Source organism: Gorilla gorilla, chromosome 18 (assembly GCF_029281585.2).
Source record: "Gorilla gorilla gorilla isolate KB3781 chromosome 18, NHGRI_mGorGor1-v2.1_pri, whole genome shotgun sequence".
NCBI lineage: Eukaryota > Metazoa > Chordata > Mammalia > Primates > Hominidae > Gorilla > Gorilla gorilla.
In genome coordinates, this window is record NC_073242.2 from 3,995,152 (window position 1) to 4,016,667 (window position 21,516).

At 58.8% G+C, this 21,516-nt stretch overlaps 1 protein-coding gene and 1 pseudogene across 1 annotated transcript; one reads left to right on the forward strand and one right to left on the reverse strand.

Moving 5' to 3' along the window:
• Nucleotides 1-90: 90 nt before the first annotated feature.
• PGAP6 (post-GPI attachment to proteins 6) lies at nt 91-11,224 on the reverse strand. Its single transcript, XM_055364740.2, has 13 exons — nt 10,943-11,224; nt 6,963-7,140; nt 6,670-6,877; nt 6,330-6,457; nt 5,837-6,105; nt 5,429-5,748; nt 4,635-4,725; nt 4,423-4,546; nt 4,046-4,182; nt 3,511-3,689; nt 3,295-3,441; nt 1,906-2,022; nt 91-1,570 (listed from the first exon to the last, which is right to left on the reverse strand). The coding sequence occupies exons 1-13, from the start codon at nt 11,064-11,066 to the stop codon at nt 1,274-1,276; spliced, it is 2,319 nt and encodes a 772-aa protein (XP_055220715.2). The 5' UTR covers nt 11,067-11,224; the 3' UTR covers nt 91-1,273.
• Nucleotides 11,225-14,769: 3,545 nt separating this feature from the next.
• LOC129527468 (large ribosomal subunit protein uL23-like) lies at nt 14,770-16,562 on the forward strand (annotated as a pseudogene).
• The last annotated feature ends 4,954 nt before the right edge of the window (nt 16,563-21,516 follow it).

Below are 21,516 nucleotides of genomic sequence, written 5' to 3' on the forward strand. Positions count from 1 at the left end.
GGGCGGGGCGGTGCTTGTTCTCCCGGGCCCCACTTACCCTACCCGGGAAGGAGCACAGAAAAAATGTAAAAACTCGTTTAGTTTGAAAAATCACTGTAGAATATTAAATTCACCAAACACAGATAAATCAGATCTACATAAAAATGTCTTAATATCTTACAATTTCCTTTTACTCCAAAAAACCCCATATATACATGTTTCTCCTTTATAAGCTTAGAGATTGCTTTGGTGGTCAAGTGCAGGGCGGCTGGGGGAGGTAAGACCTTCAGGAAGGCCATATCCCGGACAAGACCCAGAAGGGAAGCCCCCAGAGCCAAGGGTAGGAGGGCCCCACCCGGGTCTCAGCCGCTCACTTCTCCAGGGTGGATCCGAGACACTCACAGGCCTCAGGGAGGGGCCAGGTGCTGCTCCTGGTCATTGCCTCCCCCACAAGGTTTGCATGAGGAGCAGAGACAGTCCAGTCTCCTGAACACCCACAGGGCACAGAGCCCAGTGCAGGGGGCAGACACCACCGCAGCTCCTGGGACCAAGAGGAAGCTCCCAGAGGGGGGCCCAGGAAAGCTGGGGTGGGTGGACAGGGCTGGGTAGGGGTTCCTTCTGGGCCAAACCCCCAGAGCACCCGAGCACCCCAGTCCAAGGAAACTCTTCTCAGGGACCCAAGGCTCCAGAGCCAGGAAAAAGGGAGGGGCGGGGCGGGAGCCTGCATCCCCAGTGCCCATCAGCTCTGGGGGAAACCTCGGTCTCCCAACCCTATGATGACCACAGCAGCAGAGGGGGATCCTCCATGCCCCAGGCAGGCTGGCATCAGGGCCACACAGGGGCCAGGAGCAGGGGTCTCGGAGTCTACAGCTCCCGGCCCCAGTGGTGGGCTCAGGGCTCCTGGGCGCCATGGGTCTCACCACAGCCTCGCCAGGGAACAGGACCATAGGGAGTCCTTCTCCCCATCTCTAGCCACCCACAGGCCAGCAGAGCACACAGCCCCACCCTCGCACAGACACCTGTGGTCTCCAAGTAACCAAGCCCAGGCCCCAGGGGCCACTGCAGACAGCAGCTGGGATCTGCAGAGGGACCTCAGCAGCGAGCAGGCAGCTGGCGAGGAGAGGTGCGTGTGAGGGAGGGGTGGCCCTCTCCTCAGTAGGAGGAAGTAAGAGGGTGTCTAGGCCAATTTATTCAGCTGGAAATCAATCTGTCCGGGGCTGGACCAGGCGCCTCCCCCTCGATACAGCTCCTGGCTGAAGAGGTCATCAGAGCAGCAGCTGTCCCCAGGCCAGTGTCACGTCACTGCGTACAGTTCCTCCCGATCGTTCTTGCAGATCTGATAGTGGCAGGGGAATTTCTGCGAGCAGGCCCAGGGCTCGGCGGGCTGGTCAGGTGGCGGCAGCAGCAAGGCTGCGCTCCCGGCCAGCAGGATGTGCCAGATGCTGTGGGTGTAGTAGTAGTTGTCGCTAGTCATCATGGAGGTGTAGATGGCGATGCCCACAGAGGCCATGGAGACGCCGGGCAGGAGGTAGAAGGCCCAGCGCTGCCACGAGGTGGGGTAGCACTGGCGCCGGTGCCCGCAGCGGTAAGCCTGGAGAAAACAGCCACGCAGGTATCAGTGCAGGTGGGGCCGCGGCTGCAGCTCCCAGGGTCCAGATACAGTGGTTACTGGGGGCCTGCCCAGGTCTGGGCAGCAGAACGACAAGGGTGGGCTGCTTCGAGGAGGCTCAAGGGCACAAGGCCACTGGTCCTCAGGCCCAGGCCTCAGGGACACAGCCATGCTGGGCCTCTGTGGGTGCCAGGGCAACCCCCAGCAGATACGGGCATTCACTGGTTGGAGCAGGACCAGGAACGTAGCTAGAGCAAGATGCCATGCTCTCTTCTCCGAGTACCTGGGCAGCAGTGCCAGCCAGCCCGGCTCCTTACCCACATGGAGGCCATGATCACGAAGGCAAAGAGGCAGGGCCCCAGCATGTTCCACATGCCCCTGCGGTCCAGCTGCAAGGACATGGCGATGACCAGTGTACCCAGAAGAAACAGCACCTGCGCAAGACACAGGGATAACTGCAGGGATGTCTCTGAGGGCTCAAGGCCCAGCAGGAGCATGCGTACTCCACGGCCCCACAGCACCTCTGCCTGCCCCCTCAGAGCTGCTGCCACCCTCAGACCAGCTCTGCCAGCCTCTGACTAGCTCTGCCAGCCGGCAGGGACATGCCCCTCCTTCAGCTTCTGTATTGCATCCACAGGTGAATGTGGCCAGGCAGGCACCTCTGGGGGATTAGACGGTGCTCACACAAACTGGACAGATGCATATGGCCGCTCTGCACCCACACACTCACTAGCCCCCTGTACCACTGGGTTTCTAGAAGTCCCCTATCAGGGTGGCTTCAGTCTCCCGCCCACTGTTCCATGCGGAGGGGCTCCTACCCCCCAGTCTCCATCAGACACCTCTGCCCACAGCGTACAGTTCTCTGCCTATCTGCAGGTTCAGGCCCCGCACTCAGCCCTGCAGGACCCTGGTGCTTCCCAGCCTCCCCTCTGCCCTGGCTGTGGGGCTCCCATGGGCTCCCCCTTGGGGCAGTACCCAGCCTGCAGTTCCCAGAGCAGATGGGAGGGCAGAGCATGCAGCTCACAAGCCCAGGGCATGAGTCTCCCCTTGCCAGGGCCAGCTGCCACAGAGAGTCCCCAAAGCATCATTGGCACCAAGGACCCAGGAAGCATGGGTGGGGGCTTCTCGAGGGCAGGGGGCCTGGCCTCCCCTGCCTACCACCTTCCTTCCTGGCATCCTCCAAACAGCTGGCACTGCCCCCTCACAACTGCCTGCAGGGTCTCAGACCCGCATCTCCATGTGGCATCACAGAAGACATGAGGTTTCTTTTCTTTTGTCACCCAGGCTGGAGTGCAGTGCTGTGACCTCGTCTCACTCCAACGCCTCCAATGCCTGGGATCAAGCGATCCTCCCACCTTAGTCTCCCGAGTGGCTGGGACCACAGGAATGCACCACTACGCTCGGCTAACTTTTTGATTTTTTGTACAGCCCAGGCTGCTCTTGAACCCCTGGCCTCATGGGATCCTCCTGCGAGTGTTGGGATTACAGGTGTGAGCCACCATGCTCGGCCGAGGGATTACAGGTGTGAGCCACCATGCTCGGCGGAGGGATTACAGGTGTGAGCCACCATGCTCGGCCGAGATGTGAGGTTTCCAGGGGCCGTGCCCAACGCCAGGTCCGGCCTCTCCCACAGTACTGCCTTTCGCAGGCTGCACTTGGGGGCCCTGCTCCCCCGGAGCCCACACCCCACATCGAGGGCCACTCACGTATTTCAGGACTGTCTTGAGCCGCGCCATGCACAGGATGGTGACCCAGATGGCCGCCCCGGAGCCCAAGAAGTCGCAGTACTGCAGCGTGTCGTAGCTGAGGATGCACAGCACCGCCTCCCCGGGCTGGTCGCAGGCGTGGTAGAACTGTGGGGAGGCTCCATGAGCGCGGTCCTGCCCTCCCACCCCACGTCCCTGCAGGAGGGGCCAGCCTACCGTGGAGAAGAACATGGTGTAGGCGTAGACGGAGGCCTCCACCAGGAAGAATCGCCGCACTGAGACGGCGATGGGGGCCAGGAACATGAGGTTGCTGAGCGTGAGCAGCAGTGTGGCCGCCCTCTGCTGGGCCACCGTCTGGGCTGTGCTGTTGTCCGTGCAGCTCCACCCACGCCAGCCTGCGGTCACAAAACCCCGAGACGGAAGCTGGGGGCACTGCTGAACCTCAGGGCCCACCCCTCACCCAGGACCCTGCAGAGAAGCCCCTTCCTCACCCAGGAGCAAGCAGAGTAGGCACGGCGGGTGGGGTCCAAGGTCAGGAGGCAGTACCACCCCCCGGGGATACCTGGTGCCTGTGCCAGGCAGACGGATTGTTGGTGGGGAACGGGGGAGTGGGGAGGAGGCTTTGCCCCTGCATTGCTCTGCAGGGGTCTCTCTCCAGCCCCTTGCGGCGCTCCCCCAGGGGAAAGGCATGGCACAGCACTGGAAGCCAACAGCAGCAGCGTCTCGGGGCGGGCGGGGCCCTGGCACTCACCTGCCTTGCAGCTGCAGCTGGCATACAGGTAGCTGTGTCTGCGGAGCAGGAGGCACTGGCCGTAGGGTCCACAGTCGTTCAGACAGGGCACCAGGTACAAGGTGGTCTCCACGTGGACCACAGCCTGCTCACAGTCCCTTTGAGGAAGGGGCCACAGGAAAGCTGGTGCAGTGATCTGACAGCCCAGCTGCCACCAGCGCTCCCAACAGGCTGACAGACATGAGAACCCAGCACTGGGGCCCCCAGCTTTCAGCAGCCCTGGAGGAAGCACCACTCTAGCTGGGTCACTCCGAACGCCAACCTCAGGCAGCCCGGCCTGCGGTCCTGAGTGAAATGACAGGGTGCCTGGCCCCCGTCTCTGCCCTAGGTTTACTTACTCAGCATTCTCAGGGCACATGAGCTGCAGGGAGAGGTACCAGTTGTCTGTCTCTGGGTAGGGGATGATGAGGTTGGCCCTGCGAGACCAGGCGCTCAGAGACAAGGGGTAGCCCTGGAAGAAGGCTGCAGGGGAGCCACAAGGCCCCATCAGAGGAGGCCGGGGTCGGGGGCTGGCCGGGGCCACGCCGACGGTGACGCCTGCCCGTCATACCTGTGGTGCAGTTGAGCGAAGTGTTGAAGCCAAGGAAGGGTGAGGCAGCATTCACGCAGGCCACTACGACGGTCTCGTTCTGCATCTCTGTCTGGAAAGGGAGGCGGTGCCGGCTCAGCTCCAGCAGCCCCTGGCCGCAGTGGGGTCATCTGCCCCACGTGCCAGCTCAGCCTGGTGCTGGTGCCTTTCTTTTTTTTTTTTTTTTCCTGAGATGGAGTCTTGCTCTGTCGCCCAGGCTGGAGTGCAGTGGCGCGATCTCAGCTCACTGCAACCTCCGCCCCTGGGTTCACGCCATTCTCCTGCCTCAGCCTCCCGAGTAGCTGGGACTACAGGCGCCCGCCACCACGCCCGGCTAATTTTTGTATTTTCAGTAGAGACGGGGTTTCACCGTGTTAGCCAGGATGGTCTCAATCTCCTGACCTCGTGATCCGCCCGCCTCGGCCTCCCAAAGTGCTGGAATTACAGGTGTGAGCCACCATGCCCGGCCGGTGCTGGTGCCTTTCTCTGAGACTCCTGCATGCCCACGGCGCACCGGGACCCTTCCTCCCCGGGCCCTGGGACATCCTGCCTCCACCCCACCTCTGACCCGAGCTACCCCACAGCCCCGGGGCCTGCTGACAGGAACAAGGCTGCCCAGCAGGGGAGGCCCCCCAACATGGGCCCCTGTCTTGGCCCGTGCCTGCTGGTGTCACTGTGCTGCCTGTCCCGTGCCAAGGTAAATGAGGAGGCCCTGCAGGGGTTGCCCGGCGCCCTGCCCGAGCCCAGGCCACAGGCCGCTTGCAGACAGCAGGTACCTTGTTGGCCCGCAGGGAGATGGTGACGGAACCCCCACTGTCCATGCCGGTGTTCAGGTGCAACCGCATCACGGAGGGTGTGTCCGAACACACCCTCACCGAGACCCTGTCCAGGGGCTGGAAGTGCACCGACACCACGTCCATGTCCTCCCGCATGACTGGGTAGTTTGTGAGGCAGAAGGGGCTGCGGTCCACCCTGCCACTCCTGCCCAGGTCCTGGTGGTCGGGGCTCGGGGACAGCAGACCAGAGGAGGCGTTGAAGCTCTGGTTTTGGCTGCTCTGCAGAAGGGGCTGGACGGTCACACTCCGTGGCCTGCAAGCTGCCGAGAGGACAAGGGGTTTGGTTGGAGGAAAGTCTGGGGATCTGGGGAGGGGCAGGGCCATCCCTCCAGCCCTTGTGCGGCCCACCTGTGAGGGCAGCTACAGCACTGAAAGCCACTGTCCCGAGGGGCCCCACCAGGCTCTCAGCTGTCACTTGCAGCCACCGGTCCCAGGGCGGTGAGGGCAGCAGCAGGCGGCAGGGCCAGGGGGCACCGGTGCAGGTGAGCACCTTCTGGAAGTTGCTAGGCAGGGTGACCGGGCCCACGGTGAGACGCACGGGGCAGCCCAGGCTCCCATTGGACACGCAGTCCCGCAGCTCCAGCAGAAGCTCCCGCGTGTAATCGGGGACAAAGACCCTGCAGCGAGGGGACACAGCTGGCTCAGGCTCTGCCATTCCTCAGCCCAGGGACGCAGCGTGCCCAGGCTCTGCCGTTCCTCAGCCCACTCTGGTGGGGGCCAGGCATCTGGACCACTTCCCAGCCCAACCCCAGGGCTCAGGGCCAGGCTCTCGCACCCACTCCACCGAATCTGAGAGGGGGCCGGAGGGCAGAGCCGGGCTGCCCCCCAGGCCCCCGCTCACTTGAGGTAGCTGGGATGGGAGAGGAGGGTCTGTGGAAGGGGCACATCTGGTTCCATGATGGAAATCTCCACCACCCGCATGACCAGCAGTTCAGGCTGGAAGACGTAGGCACAGGTGGGAGCCAAGCCCTAGGGAAAGAACAGGTGTGGGCGGGGGCGGTGTCAGAGAAGGCAGGTGTGAGGGCAGGGTCCCACCAGACGCCCCCGGCATGCAGGGAGCAGGGCTGGCCCCAGAGTGCAGCGTGGAGCCTAGAGCAAGGACCACCCCAAAGAGGTGAACGGCAGGGACAGGCCATCGCCGCAAGGTTCTCGTCTCCATCCCGGAGGGCAGCCCCCCTCACCTTCAACTCGATCTTCTGGGATGAGGGGGGCAGGTGGGCGGCCACGAACCAGTCCCCGGGGGCCGGGTGGGAAACGTTGACGGAGGCATTGCTTCGCGGTGCGGCGCTCAGCGGCACCCTGACCTGGAAGGAGGGCTGCACTGCGGTGTCGTCCGGGAAGCTGGTGCCCAGCGGGTTGATGACCGGAGGGGCGCCGGAACGGAAGTGCCTGGAGACGGGAGAGCAGCACCGGGTTCAGGCACGGGGCTTGGCCAGGCGCGGGAGGGTGGGCAGGCGGGCGGGCAGCCACCTACACGGTGATCTCTGCATCAGTGCAGGCGGGGCCGCTCTCCCGGGAGACCTGCAGGAGCCAGCGCAGCAGCACGGCGTCTGGGGGCACGCGGAAGCGGAAGAGCCTGGCACTGCCATACCAGCTGTAGAAGGACAGCCTCTGCGGGGCCTGCGAGAAGTGCTCGGACACCAGCCCCACCTCTGTGAGGAGAAGGAGGTGTCAGCCAGGCCGGGACCCTCCTCCAGGGCCGCAGATGGGGAGGACGAGTTCCCCAGACGGAAAGAGGTGGAAGCCCCCGGGGACCCACCTGGAGATCTTGGCACACCAACTCTGACCTTGGCAAAGGTCACGGCCACCCTCTGGCCCCTCAGCCAGATCCTCTGCTGTCCCTCCCCAGATGGCCTACATCCCACCCTCCTGGCATCTGGGTCTTTTCACAGCTGCCGCCTCACTGCAGCAGCTTCCAAACAAGCTGCAGGGTACCTCAGCAGCCATCGCCACCCTGACCGCCATCGCCACCCATACTGCCATCGCCACCCGGACTGCCATCGCCACCCGCACTGCCGTCCCCACCCGCACTGCCGTCCCCACCCGCACTGCCATCGCCACCCGCACTGCCGTCCCCACCCAGACTGCCGTCCCCACCCAGACTGCCGTCGCCACCCGGACTGCCGTCCCCACCCGCACTGCCGTCCCCACCCGCACTGCCGTCGCCACCCTGACTGCCGTCGCCACCCTGACTGCCGTCGCCACCCGGACTGCCGTCGCCACACTGACTGCCGTCGCCACCCGCACTGCCGTCCCCACCCGCACTGCCATCGCCACCCGAACTGCCTCCAACCTTAGAAGACTCCACTCCCCATGGCCAACCCAGGTCGAAGCTGAAGGACCCAGAAGGTGTCAGGAAGGAGCCCCTGCCCCTCATCACAGATGCCCTGGATACCAAGGCACGGTCCTCCCACCTCCTCTCAGCCTCCCACATCTCCATCCCTGGATGGCTTGGCTGCCTGCTTGGGCTATGATGACTTTGGACACGGCCAGACCAGAGCCCAAATTCCCCTTACCCAGAGGGAGATCCTGCATGTGGGAGGGACCCAGGCCAGAAGCCTGGCCAGCCATGAGAATAAGGGGACAGCTGCCCCCTGCGTTCCAAGCGGGCAAGGCTCCTAACTGTCCTCAGGGAACGCACCCACGCCTGGTGCGGGGATGGAGAAGGGCCCGTGGGAGACATCCTGCTCATGGCCCCAGGCGAGGACTCGGGCTCTCACCCCCAGCCCCCGTGCCAGCTCCAGCCTCGTGCCCTTGTGACCTTGGGCATCCTTCCCTCCCTGGGTCCCAGCCTTCTCCTGGGTTGGTCAGGGTGGAGGGCACTTCCCTTTGGGGGGCCCTCCCTCCGAGGTTAATTAACGACAAAGGCTTCAGAAGGAAATGCACAGTGGACACAGCCGGGGGCGGGACCCTCCCCTCTGCTGCAGCTCCCCCTCCCCACACACTCAGGAGCCCTGCCTAGGTCTCACTGGAGAGTGGCTGGCTCAGGCCCAGGCCCCTCCTGAGGAGGGAGACAGGTGAGCAGCGGGCTCTCCTGCCAGCCTCCTGACCCTCCCATAGAGGCACCAGAAGAAACGATACACCTGCCAATAGCAGCCTGTCGGCAAATCCGGGCCAAGCTCCAGGGGAGCCTGGCATGGGGGCTGGGCAGGGGCTGGCCAGGCTCCACCCACGACACACTCCAGGCTTTCCAGGTGTCTGCTGGCCACCAGGTCCCACCCACCAGGCTGTGGCCTGATAATGTGGGCAGGGAAAGCTCAAGTGCTGGGAGCTGAAGTAGGACAGCCCCCCAGGACCACGCTGTCCCAGAGAAAGCCGGCCTCTGCGGGGGCAGGCAGGGGAGGCCACCTGCAGCACACAGCCCCTGGGCTGCTGGGGCAAAGCCCTCAGCCCCTCTGGCCCTGGAGCACCAGCCTGAGGGCGCCTAGAACTCAGCTGGTGGCTGTGAAGTTTCAGCAGGTACACAGAGATAAGAGATCTGTTCAAGGTTGTCCTAACACCCAGTCCCCGACTCCCAGGGCTCACAGCCCCTCCGGGCCTCTCCCAGGGCTCTGCAGCCCAAGCTGCCCACACATACCAGGCTGTTAGGGGTGCTCTGAGCCGAGGTGACCACAGGGTGAGGAGGGCCAGCTACACACCCCCCTGCCTGCCCCACAGCCCCTCCACGGACACAGGGCTGGGTGGGGAAGGCGGTAATGCAAGTCCCTGGCCCTGTCCTGGGAACCTGAGTGAAGACCCCAGACCCACGTCCTCCAAACCGGGACAGGCACCCATGGGAGACCCTGACCACCCACAACGCCACAGAGCACTTACTCCTCGGCAGGCTGGGAGGAGTGAGGGGCTGAGCCAGCACACCAGGCCTCTCCACTGTCCACACGCAGGGGTTCCACCTCCCAGGAACCCCTCACCAGGCCTGAGTTCTGGGACAGGAGAATTTCCTTTGCCAGTTTCCAGCGGAGTAAGGTTTTGGTATTTTTGAGGGTCTCACTCTGAGCCAGGCTAGAGAGCAGTGCCATGAACACGGCTCACTGCAGCCTCAGCCTCCTATGTAACTGGAACCGCAGGCTCACATTACCACACCCAGGTTATTTTTTTTTCTTTCTTTCTTTTTTTTTTTTTTTTTTTGAGATGGAGTCTCGCTCTGTTGTCCAGGCTGGAGTGCAATGGAGCGACTTCGGCTCACCGCAACCTCTGCTTCCCGCGTTCAAGCGATTCTCCTGCCTCAGCCTCCCGAGTAGCTGGGATTACAGGCATGCGCCACCACTGCCGGCTAATTTTGTATTCTTAGTAGAGACGGGGGTTTCTCCACGTTGGTCAGGCTGGTCTCGAACTCCTGACCTCAGGTGATCCACCCGCCTCAGCCTCCCAAAGTGCTGGGATTGCAGGCGTGCGCTTCGCGCCGGGCCATGGAGCAATTTAATCCGGGGCACGGTCCTCGGGGAAAACTGCCTTTCATCTCTACCTGTGCCAAGCTCAGAAAGCAGGAGGCACAGCCCCCGAAAGAAACAGGAGCTCAAAGGAGCATTATTTCAGGGGCAGGGGAGGGACTGGAGGCCGGGAAGTCGGGGAACAGCACCGGATCAGCTGCCGGGCACCTGGGCACCCGCGTGGCTGGGGACGTGTGGGCCCTTCCAGCCGGCCAGCAAGGACACGGCCCCTCCAGAGTCCCAGGCCACAGAGGCCGGGGCAAGTCCTCACCATCTCAGGGTGGCCAAGGCCTGACGGTCTCCACACCCACGTCCCTACCCCGTGCAGGCCCTGGAAGGGCTACACCTTCTCTCTGGCCCAGCCGCCTCCTTGGACCTCAGTCAGGGACGGGGACCCTCAGGGAACAGAAATGCAAAGGGAGCCCAGCGAGTTTCCGAACAAGAGCGGAGAGGGGCGCCCTTTCCTCAGCCCCTCTTCCGCCAGCTGGGAGTCCCTCCTCCCAGAAGCCAGGCCGGCGGTAGGAAGTGGCTGTACCAGGGCTGGTGGTCACTGTGGAAGGGCTGGAGCCAAGACGCCCACGGGCCCCCGCTACAGGGTCTAACAACTTTCTCCCGGCTCTGCCCCTCTCTCAGGCCGGACCGGGCCGGTGAGCTCACGGCCCAGCCACTCCTCCCAGCTGGAGTCCCGGGCAGAGTCCCCTGGGCCCCTTCACTTCCCTGCGCCGAGTGCGCCGGGCGCGCGGAACCTGAGCGCTCTGGGAGGAGGAGGGAGGGGAGAGGGCGCTCCAGGGGCCGATGTGGCCCAACCCCGTTCGGGGGACCGAGGAGGAAGCGCGGGGTCCCGTCCGCCTCGACCCCTAGGACACGAAGCGCCCCAAAGGGCCACTGTGCACCCCCAACCCGCGGCGGGGACCCCAACCCCTCGCCGGCGCCAGATGAGCGCACAGGTGCGCCAGGGGTGTCACAATCCCGCCCCGCCCGCAGCCCCGGCCCCACGCCCCCGATGGCGCCCGCGCCTCCCGCTCACCGCTCTTCCCGCTGTAGCCGGCGGAGGCAGGCGGGGGCCGGGCAAGCAGCAGCAGCAGCAGCAGCGGCCCCGCCACCACCGCGGCCACCGCCTCGCCCCCGGTCCCGGTGCCAGCCCGGCCCATGGCTCCGCGCTCGGCCCAGAGCTACCCGGCCCGCGTCCCGCGCCGCCAGCCCCCGCCGCCGCCCGGGCGGCCTCTGCCGCCTCCGCGGTCACCGCCGCCTCTGCCCCCGGCGCCCATGGCCCGGCCGGTCCCCGCCGCCGTCGCCCCGGGCACTTCCGCCCGCAGGCCCCGCCCCGCAGGCCGAGCTGGGAAGGCGAGGGCGGGGTCGGGGGGCGGGACCGGGGGGGCGCGGACGCCGGGCGCTGGGGGGAGGGGTCACGTGGGGCGCGCGGGGGACAGACCCGGGCGCGCGGGGTCTGGGGGGACGCTGGAGGGGGCGCGCTGGGGGACGCTGGAGGGAGGGCGCGGGATGGAGGGTTCGCGGGGGTCCCGGGACGGAGAGGTCGCGCCGGGCGCGCTCGGAACACGCAGGAAATTCTCCCCGAGGCGTGGGCTCCGCGGGGCTTCCCCGCCGGTTCGCTGAGTCCCAGCTCCGCTCGGCCGGGACCTCCGTGGCAGGCTCGGGGAGCCCGCGGAGGGCAGAGGCGCCGACCTCGGCCTGGGACCGAGAGGAACCCGCGCCCTGCCCTGCCCTGCCCGGCGCGCGTGGGCCTGAGCCAGGCGCCTCAGCACGGAGACCCCCGGGCCGGCCTTCACGCCGCAGAGCCGCTGCAGGTGCGTGTCAGATCCACGCTTTTATGCACAGACGAGAAGGCTGCTTGTGTTTAGGGACTGTAGTACCCGATCGGGGTGGCGGTTCACACGGGTGCGTGGCATCAACTCCTGGCGCTTTGCACCTGGATGGATTCCCACCCTGTAAGATTTAAGCCGAAAAAAGGAAGCGATAAAGCCTAGAAAACTCGGGGAAGCTTTTTCCGTCTTAGGGCCAAGTCGGCTTTTCCAAGCGTGGCACAGAATCCAGAAGTTCCACCGCGTCGTGGGTGGGAGGGGGGTGGGGGCGTCTGCAAAGCCAAACTGCATAAGCGAAGTCAAAAAGACTAGCCCCCGGCTGGGAGGCGGGGGACACAGCTTGCAGCTCACATCACAGAGCTCACCTTAGTAAGACTAGTAACAGTGCAGTAATAAACAGCTCTAAATCAATCACAGAAAAGCTCCCGTAGAAAATGCTGAAGGACAGCTGCCAGGGATACGCTGATCCTCCTCCCTCAGCGCAGAAATGCAAATTAAAAACTACTCCAGCTACTCCGGAGGCTGAGGCCAGAGAATCGCCTGAACCCGGGAAGCGGAGGTTGCAGTGAGCCAAGATCGCGCCACTGCACTCCAGCCTGGGCAACAGAGCGAGACTCCGTCTCACAAAACAAAAACAAAAACAAAACACTAAAGTGTCCTTCCCAGGATGTGAGGGTAAAAAGGTAAAAAAAAAAAAAAAAAAAAAAAAAATAAAGGAAAACCCCATTAAAGTGACTTTTTTTTCCTTTCACCTAACACATTGGCAAATAAAAACTGTACTAACAGGTGAGACTGTGGCCCACAGACACTGCTTGCAGCAGGCAGAGGATGTGGGAGCCTCGTGGGAACCCCCCGACTTGTCCAGTGAAGTAACAGCAGCAATGACCTTCCCTCGGGAATTCCACCTCTGAGTTTTCCCTCCAGGTACGTTCACGGAAGTGGCACACTGCATGCGTCCAGTGAGTCAATGTGGCACCGCCTACATGCGTGTCACTGGCCGGTGGGACATTCAAATCATTCATGCGGGGTCTAGACGAGACAGAGCGTGGCCGAGACAGGAAAGACAGGAAGCGCTGTGCTGCTTGGAAATGGTCCACCAGGTGCAGCAGTAGCTGCAAGAAAGGAACAGGAAGAACGGTGTGTTCAAAGCTCTACCATTTGTGTAGAAAAGGGAGAAAAACACGTTTCATTTGTGTGTGTCAAAGGCATCGAATGTCTGGAATGATCCAGCACCGGCTACACTGGTTGACCTTGGAGGAGGAGAGGCGGGGTGGGGATGGGGGTGGCCGCAGCGACCATACCTGTTTGTACCTTTTGAACGCCGCAGCGGGTGGTGAGGGTTTACGGAGCGGGGGAGGGGAAGCTGACTCCACGAGCCCAGACCCCTGAAGGCCAGAGCAGCGGAGGTGGAGGGTCTTGGCCGGGGAGGAAGGAAGCCCCAGCTGAGCCTTAAAGAGACCCTTTGTTTCCCGGGAATCCCAGCCGGGCCGTCCTCTGCCCCGACTGAGGGGAAAGGGGGCTCCCAGGCAGTTCTCAATTTAAAGGCACGGAGGTCAGATTGCAGATTTTGCTGAGCCGTGATTTGAGTGTGCTGTGCCGGACTGCACCCAGCAACCAAGGTCAGCACCAGCACCCAGGACTGCTCCAGACCCAGTCCCTGCCCCAGGCTGGGCCCAAGCCCCCCTCCTCCCACTGCCCTCCCCTGAGTCACCTTAGTCTGAGGTTCCTGTGCCCCAAGTCACCCACCGGAGAGGGAGAGAAGCGGCAGAGCCCCCACTTCCAGTGCTCCAGCTGAGGGCTGGTGAACTTGAAGGTGGGTAAGAATCCCCAGACGGAAGTCCAGAGACGTCTGCTAAGTCACAGAGTGTTGGCAATGGAGAGACTCTTCTGTAACAGGAAACACAGCTCAGTCAGGCTACTGGTCAGGGAAACAAAACAAGCCACTTTGTCAAAAAACAGCCACGCAGCCCTTGCCACAACAGATGCTCACACTTTGCTGGCAGGAATGTGAACCCCCTCAACCTTCTGAAAATTATTGTGCCAACATTAAAATGTAATGGAGAGGGCCGGGCGTGGTGACTCACGCCTGTAATCCCAGCACTTTGGGAGGCCGAGGCCGGCGGACCACGAGGTCAGGAGATCGAGACCATCCTGGGCCAACATGGTGAAACCCCTTCTCTACTAAAAATATAAAAAATTAGCCGGGCGTGGTGGCAGGTGCCTGTAGTCCCAGCTACTCCAGAGGCTGAGGCAGGAGAATGGCGTGAACCCGGGAGGTGGAGGTGGCAGTGAGCCAAGATTGCGCCACTGCACTCCAGCCTGGGCGACAGAGCGAGACTCCATCTCAAAAAAAAAAAAAAAAAGTAAAGGAGAGGCCGTACGCGGTGGCTAATGCCTATAATCCCAGCACTTTGGGAGGCTAAGGTGGGCGGGTCACCTGAGGTCAGGAGTTTAAGATCAGCCTGGCCAACATGGCGAATTATTTTTGTCTCTACTAAAAATATAAAAATTAGCCAGGCGTGGTGACATGCGCCTGTAATCCCAGCTACTCAGGAAGCTGAGGCAGGAGAATCACCTGAACCCGGGAGGTGGAGCTTGCAGTGAGCAGGGATCAGGCCACTGCACTCCAGCCTGGGCAACAGAGCAAGACTCCATCTCAAAAAAAAAAAATGTAATGGAGAACACTAGGGCCTAGAGACAGACACACAAGGATGTTTGCAGCAGAACTGCTTGTATTTGGAAAAACCTGGGAGCTCCATGAGGGCAATGGGTAAATAAATTATGCTATAATATACTGTGATTTTTTTTTTTTTTTTTTTGAGATGGAATCTCGCTCTGTCGCCCAGGCTGGAGTGCAGTGGCGCAATCCTGGCTCACTGCAAGCTCCGCCTCCCAGGTTCACGCCATTCTCCTGCCTCAGCCTCCCGAGTAGCTGGGACTACAGGCGCCTGCCAACACACCCGGCTAATTTTTTGTATTTTTAGTAGAGATGGGGTTTCACCATGTTAGCCAGGATGGTCTCGATTTCCTGACCTCGTGATCTGCCCATCTCAGCCTCTCAAAGTGCTGGGATTACACGCGTGAGCCACCGTGCCCGGCCTACTCTGAATATTTATGCAACTTTTAGATGGGTCTATAAATGTGTCTTCAGAAGGAATGTCAGTAAAGTGAAAAATCCAGTTGCTGGATAACAGGGACGCATCGTGTTTCCAAACAAACAGGAAGACCCTCAAGCCCCCTCCCCAGGTCCCCCTCTAGTGAGCCTGGGTGAGGGTAGACTCCAGCTGCCTGCAGCCTGGCCGGAGGGGAGGGTTGCTGGGTGTGGGAGCAGCTTTCCACAGTCGGTGTGCTCTTCGCCCAGCAGCAATAAGCATTATTATAGTTGTCTTGGATAAAAATATCAAAAGTTAAATAAAAGCAAAAAAAAGCCGTAATCCAATTTTCTCCAAATAACCACCCTGTGCACCTCCTGCAAATGCTTCCTGTGTGCAAGACTGTGTGAGGACCCCTCTCTCTCTGTGGACACTCTCCCAGGCTCTGCAGGTTGAAAGGAGTTTCCCTCTGTCTGTTCATGGCCACCTGGTAGACATGGGAGACCCTGTCTTCCCGCTCCGCCCCGAGTTTCCTGAGGGCAGGAGATGGGTCTCTCTCACTCTGTGGTCAGGCAGGAGGAGTGCAGACCGTAACCCTGTCTTTCTGACCCAGTGCCCTAACCTGTCAGCATGAACCACACCAGAGGTGCCCAGACATCAGAGTTTCACAGACAGAAATAGTCTCCCCAGATTTTTGGGGCTTTTTTTAGGCTCAACTATCATGCATTATTATTCTTTCATAAAAAAAGGTCATTTTCCCAGCCTGGGCAACATGGTGAAACCCAGTCTCTACAAAAAAAAAAAAATACCAAAAAAAAAAAAAATTGGCCTTTTCACAAGATGGCGCTGAAAGCGAAGAAGGAAGCTCCTGCCTCTCCTAAAGCCGAAGCCAAAGCGAAGGCTTTAAAGGCCAAGAAGGCAGCGTTGAAAGGTGTCCACAGCCACATAAAAAAGAAGACCCGCACGTCACTCACCTTCCAGCGGCCCAAGACACTGTGATGCTGGAGGAGGCCTGAATATTCTTGGTAGAGCGCCCCCAGGAGAAACAAGCGTGACCACTATGCTATCATCAAGTTTCCGCTGACCACGGAGTTGGCCGTGAAGAGGACAGAAGAAAACTACACGCTTATGTTCACTGTGGATGTTAAAGCCAACAAGCACCAGATCAAACAGGCTGTGAAGAAGCTCTATGACGGTGATGTGGCCGAGGTCACCACCCTGATTCCGCCTGATGGAGAGAAGAAGGCATGTGTTCGACTGGCTCCTGATTACGATGTGTTGGATGTTGCCAACAAAATTGGGATCATCTAAACTGAGTCCAGCTGCCTAATTCTAAATATATATATATATATATATCTCGTCACCATAAAAAAAAAAAAAATTGTAGCCAAGCATGGTGGCATGTGTGTCTGTAGTCCCAGCTACTCCACAGCCTGAGGCAGGAAAATCCCTTGAGCCCAGGAGGTCAAGGCTGCAGTAAGCCAAGATCGCACCACTGCACTCCAGCCTGGGTGACTGAGCGAGACCCCATCTCAAAAATAAATAAATTAACTAATTAAATCATTCAAGGGCTGGGGACGGTGGCTCACACCTGTAATCCCAACACTTTGGGAGGCAGAGGCGGGTGGATCACAAGGTCAGGAGTTCAAGACCAGCCTGGCTAATATGGTGAAACCTGTCTCTACTAAAAATACGAAAAACTGGCATGCACCTGTAGTCCCAGCTACTTGGGAGGCTGAGGCAGGAGAATCGCTTGAACCTGGGAGGTGGAGGTTGCAGTGAGCCAAGATCACACCACTGCACTCCAGCCTGGGTGACAGAGCAAGACTCCGTCTAAAAAAAAAAAAAAAAAAAAAAGCAAAGGTCATTTCCCAACCCAAAAAAGTAGTAAGTACGTACCTTTTTTGAAGGGGGCCTGCTCCTCCACACCTGTGGGTATTTCTCGTCAGGTGGGACAAGAGACTGAGAAAGAAATAAGACACAGAGACAAAGTATAGAGAAGGAAAGGTGGGCCCAGGGGACCGGCGCACTCAGCCTGCGAGGACATGCACCGGCGCTGGTCTCTGAGTTCCCTCAGTATTTATTGATCATTATTTTTACTATCTTAGCGAGGGGAGTGTAGCAGGGCAACAGATGGAGAGAAGGTCAGCAGGGAAACGTGAGCAAAGGAATCTGTATCATGAGTAAGTTCTAGGAAAGGTACTGTGCCAGGATGTACACACAGGCCAGATTTATGTTTCACTTTACATAAACATCTCAGTGTAGCAAAGAGTAACAGAGCAGTATTGCTGCCAGCATATCTTGCCACCAGCCACAGGGCGGTTTTCTCCTTCTCAGAATAGAACGAATGGTCGGCTTTACACCGAGACATTCCATTCCCAGGGACAAGCAGGAGACGGAAGCCTTCCTCTTATCTCAACTGCAAAGAGGCCTCTCTCCTTCACTGCTCCTCCTTAGCACAGACCCTTTACGGGTGTGGAGCTGGGGGATGGTCAGGTCTTTCCCTCCCCACGAGGTCATATCTCAGGCTGTCTCAGTGCGGGGAAACCTTGGACAATTCCCAGGCTTTCTTGGGCAGAGGTCCCTGCGGCTTTCCGCAGTGCATTGTGTCCCTGATTAATCGAGAACGGAGAATGGCGATGATTTTACCAAGCACACTGCCTGCAAACAAATTGTTCACAAGGCACATCCTGCACAGCCCTGAATCTATTAAACCTTGATTCAACACAGCACATGTTTCTGTGAGCACAGGTTTCTGTTAAAATTACAGGTTAACAGCATCTCAAAGCAGAAACAATGTTTCTTAGTACAGATCAAAATGGAGTTTTCTACATAGACACAGTAACAATCTCATCTCTCTTCTTTTCCCCACACTTTTTTTTTTTTTTTTGAGACGAAGTCTCACTCTTGTCCCCCAGGTTGGAGTGCAATGGCGCGATCTCAGCTCACTGCAACCTCCGCCTCCCAGGTTCAAGCGATTCTCCTGCCTGAGCCTCCTGAGTAGGCGGGATTACAGGTGGACACCATCATGCCCGGCTAATTTTTGTATTTTTTAGTAGAGACGGGGTTTCACCATGTTGGTCAGGATGGTCTTGATCTCCTGACCTCAGGTGATCCGCCCCCCTCGGCCTCCCAAAGTGCTGGGAATGACGGTTCAGTTTTTTGTTGTTTTACATTCAGTCCAGTTTTTTGTTGTTGTTTTACATTCAGCAGATGGCAGTAGATGGGTTTTTCTTTTTCCTTTTTTTTTTTTTATTGAGACAGGGTCTTGCTGTGTCGCCCAGGCTGGAGTGTAGTGGGAACATGGTGGCTCCCTGCAGTGTTGGCCTCCTGGGATCAAAGGATCCCCCTGCCTCAGTCTCCCAGGTGATTACAGGCCAGCACCAGCACGCCCAGCAGTGGTTCTTATTTATCCCCGTTTTGTCTGAGCAAATGAATGCCTGTCCTGGGTGTGGGTGCGAGTGAGCTGGAAGATGAAGGGCATGGGCAGTGACCGCACAGCGCTCGGCCTGCAGGGAGCCTGGGATGAGTCCAGCAGCACTGGAGCACGGAACCACAGCAGATGTCCTTGTCCCTTCCAAGGGGTGGGAACAAAGGTGACAGGGACAGAGATGGCTGCCGGGGCAGGAGGCCCAAGAGTTGCTCTCTGCTTAGAGGGCTCCCCTTGGTGTCCCTCAGTAGTGTACCTGGGCTGGCCGATGGGACTGGGACTGCTGAGGCTGTGCTCCACCTACAAGGAGGGGCCCACTCTTCGTGGATCTCCCTGCAGTGACCTCAGCAGAGGTGAAAGAGGTCTAGCCGGGCACGGTGGCTCACGCCTGTAATGCCAGCACTTTGGGAGGCTGAGGCGGGCAGATCACGAGGTCAGGAGATCGAGACCACGGTGAAACCCTGTCTCTACTAAAAATACAAAAAACATTAGCCGGGCGTGGTGGCTCATGCCTGTAATGCCAGCACTTTGGGAGGCTGAGGCGGGCAGATCACGAGGTCAGGAGATCGAGACCACGGTGAAACCCTGTCTCTACTAAAAATACAAAAAACATTAACCGGGCGTGGTGGCTCATGCCTGTAATGCCAGCACTTTGGGAGGCTGAGGCAGGCGGATCACCTTGAGGTCAGGAGATTGAGACCACGGTGAAACCCCGTCTCTACTTAAAATACAAAAAACATTAACCGGGCGTGGTGGCTCATGCCTGTAATGCCAGCACTTTGGGAGGCTGAGGCGGGCAGATCACGAGGTCAGGAGATCGAGACCACGGTGAAACCCTGTCTCTACTAAAAATACAAAAAACATTAACCGGGCGCGGTGGCTCATGCCTGTAATGCCAGCACTTTGGGAGGCTGAGGCAGGCGGATCACCTTGAGGTCAGGAGATTGAGACCATGGTGAAACCCCGTCTCTACTTAAAATACAAAAAAAATTAGCCAGGCGCAGTGGAGGGCGCCTGTAGTCCCAGCTACTCAGGAGGCTGAGGCAGGAGAATGGCGTGAACCGGTGAGGCGGAGCTTGCAGTGAGCTGAGATCGCGCCGCTGCACTCCAGCCTGGGCGACAGAGCGAGACTCCGTCTCAAAAAAAAAAAAAAAAAAGAAAAACAAAGAGGTGTAGCATGTGTACACGTGGAAATCCAAGAGGACAGGGGAGACAAACTGAGACAGAAAAAAAATACGTGAAGAAATACCCCAAATTCTAAAATTCGGTGAAAGGCGTTGATTTACAGATTCAAGCAGCTTAGTGAAGCTTAACAAGAATCAATGCAAAGAAAACCATAGCCAATTACATCATAGTCAAACTGCTGGAAAACGAACTTATAGAGAAAATATTGAAAGCAGACAAAGAAAGATAACACATTATAGTCCAGGGAACAATTGAATGGCATAACTCCCCATTGGAAACAATGTTGTCCAGGGCCGGGGGGCGTGGCCACGCCTGTAATCCCAGCACTGTGGGAGGCCGAGATGGGAGGATCAACAGCAGCTTCATGGTTTCTAACGGGAGTTCAGGCGCGCACCACTACACCCACCTAATTTTTAAAATTTTTTTGGGCCGGGCGCGGTGGCTCTCGCCTGTAATCCCAGCACTGTGGGAGGCCGAGATGGGAGGATCAACAGCAGCTTCATGGTTTCTAACGGGAGTTCAGGCGCGCACCACTACACCCACCTAATTTTTAAAATTTTTTTGGGCCGGGCGCGGTGGCTCTCGCCTGTAATCCCAGCACTGTGGGAGGCCAAGGCAGGCAGATCAGGAGGTCAGGAGATCGAGACCATCCTGGCTAACATGGTGAAACCCCGTCTCTACTAAAAATAAAATAAAGTAGCCAGGCGTGGTGGCGGGCGCCTGCAGTCCCAGCTACTCGGGAGACTGAGGCAGGAGAATGGTGTGAACCCGGGAGGCGGAGCTTGCAATGAGGCGAGATTGCGCCACTGCACTCCAGCCTGGGCGACACAGCGAGACTCCGTCTCAAAAAAAGAAATTGTTTTTTGTAGAGACAGGGTTTTGCCACGTTGCCCAAGCTGGTCTCGAACTCCTGGCCTCAAGGGATCCACCTGCTTCGGCCTCCCAAAGTGCTGGGATTACAGGCGTGAGCCACCGCGCTCAGCCAGAATAAACATTTTTTTCAAGCGCACACAATTTGTTTCCCAATACAGATCACATGCTGGGCCATAAACCAAGTCTCAATTAATTTAAAATAGTTTAAGTGGTAGAGAATATGTCCTCTTTCATTAATTAATTAATTAATTAATTTTGAGACGGAGTTTTGCCCTTGTTGCCCAGGCTGGAGTGCAATGGCTCAATCTTGGCTTGCTGCAACCTCTGCCTCCCGGGTTCAAATGATTCTCCTGCCTCTGCCTCCCGAGTAGCTGGGATTACAGGTGCCTGCCACCACGACCAGCTAAGTTTTGTATTTTTAGTAGAGACGGGGTTTCACTGGTTGGCCGGGCTGATCTCGAACTCCTGACCTCATGACCCGCCCACCTTGGCCTCCCAAAGGGAATATGTTCTCTGACCACAGTGGAATTAAGTTAGAAACCTGTAACAATAAGATATCAGGCTGGGCACAGTGGCTCACACCTGTCATCCCAGCACTGTGGGAGGCTGAGGCAGGCGGATTACGAGGTCAGGAGATCGAGACCATCCTGGCTAACACGGTGAAACCCCATCTCTACTAAAAATACAAAAAACAGTAGCCGGGCGCAGTGGCTCACGCCTGTCATCCCAGCACTTTGGGAGGCCGAGGAGGGTGGATCACGAGGTCAGGAGGTCGAGACCATCCTGGCTAACACGGTGAAACCCCATCTCTACTAAAAATACAAAAAATTAGCCGGATGTGGTGGCGGGCGCCGATAGTCCCCGCTACTGGGGAGGCTGAGGCAGGAGAATCATTTGAACCTAGGAGGCAGAGCTCGCAATAAGCCAAGATCACACCATTGCACTCCAGCCTGGGCGACAGAGCGAGACTCCGTCCAAATAAATAAATAAATAAATAAATATTAAAAAAAAAAAAAGGTGAGAGACCTCCATGTAGGGCAATGCCCTCCCTACATGGGTGTAACAGCCGTAGGGCTGGGACAGAACTCGGCTGTCCTGATCCCCCCGCTGTCCCACCCTGCAGGTATCTTTTTGAGAACCTTCTACAAGGACCATCCAGCACATCCATAGGAATGTTCCAGAAATCCACGGCCGTGCTCAG

Excerpts from the sequence above, each read along its gene's own strand:
- PGAP6 (XM_055364740.2), bottom strand. The coding sequence starts at position 11,066 with ATGGGCCGGGCTGGCACCGGGACCGGGGGCGAGGCGGTGGCCGCGGTG. Across the intron at positions 5,749-5,836 it reads TGCTGTAGCTGCCCTCACAG|CTTGCAGGCCACGGAGTGTG; the intron begins GTGGGCCGCACA and ends TCCTCTCGGCAG. Across the intron at positions 4,547-4,634 it reads TTCGCTCAACTGCACCACAG|CCTTCTTCCAGGGCTACCCC; the intron begins GTATGACGGGCA and ends GCTCCCCTGCAG.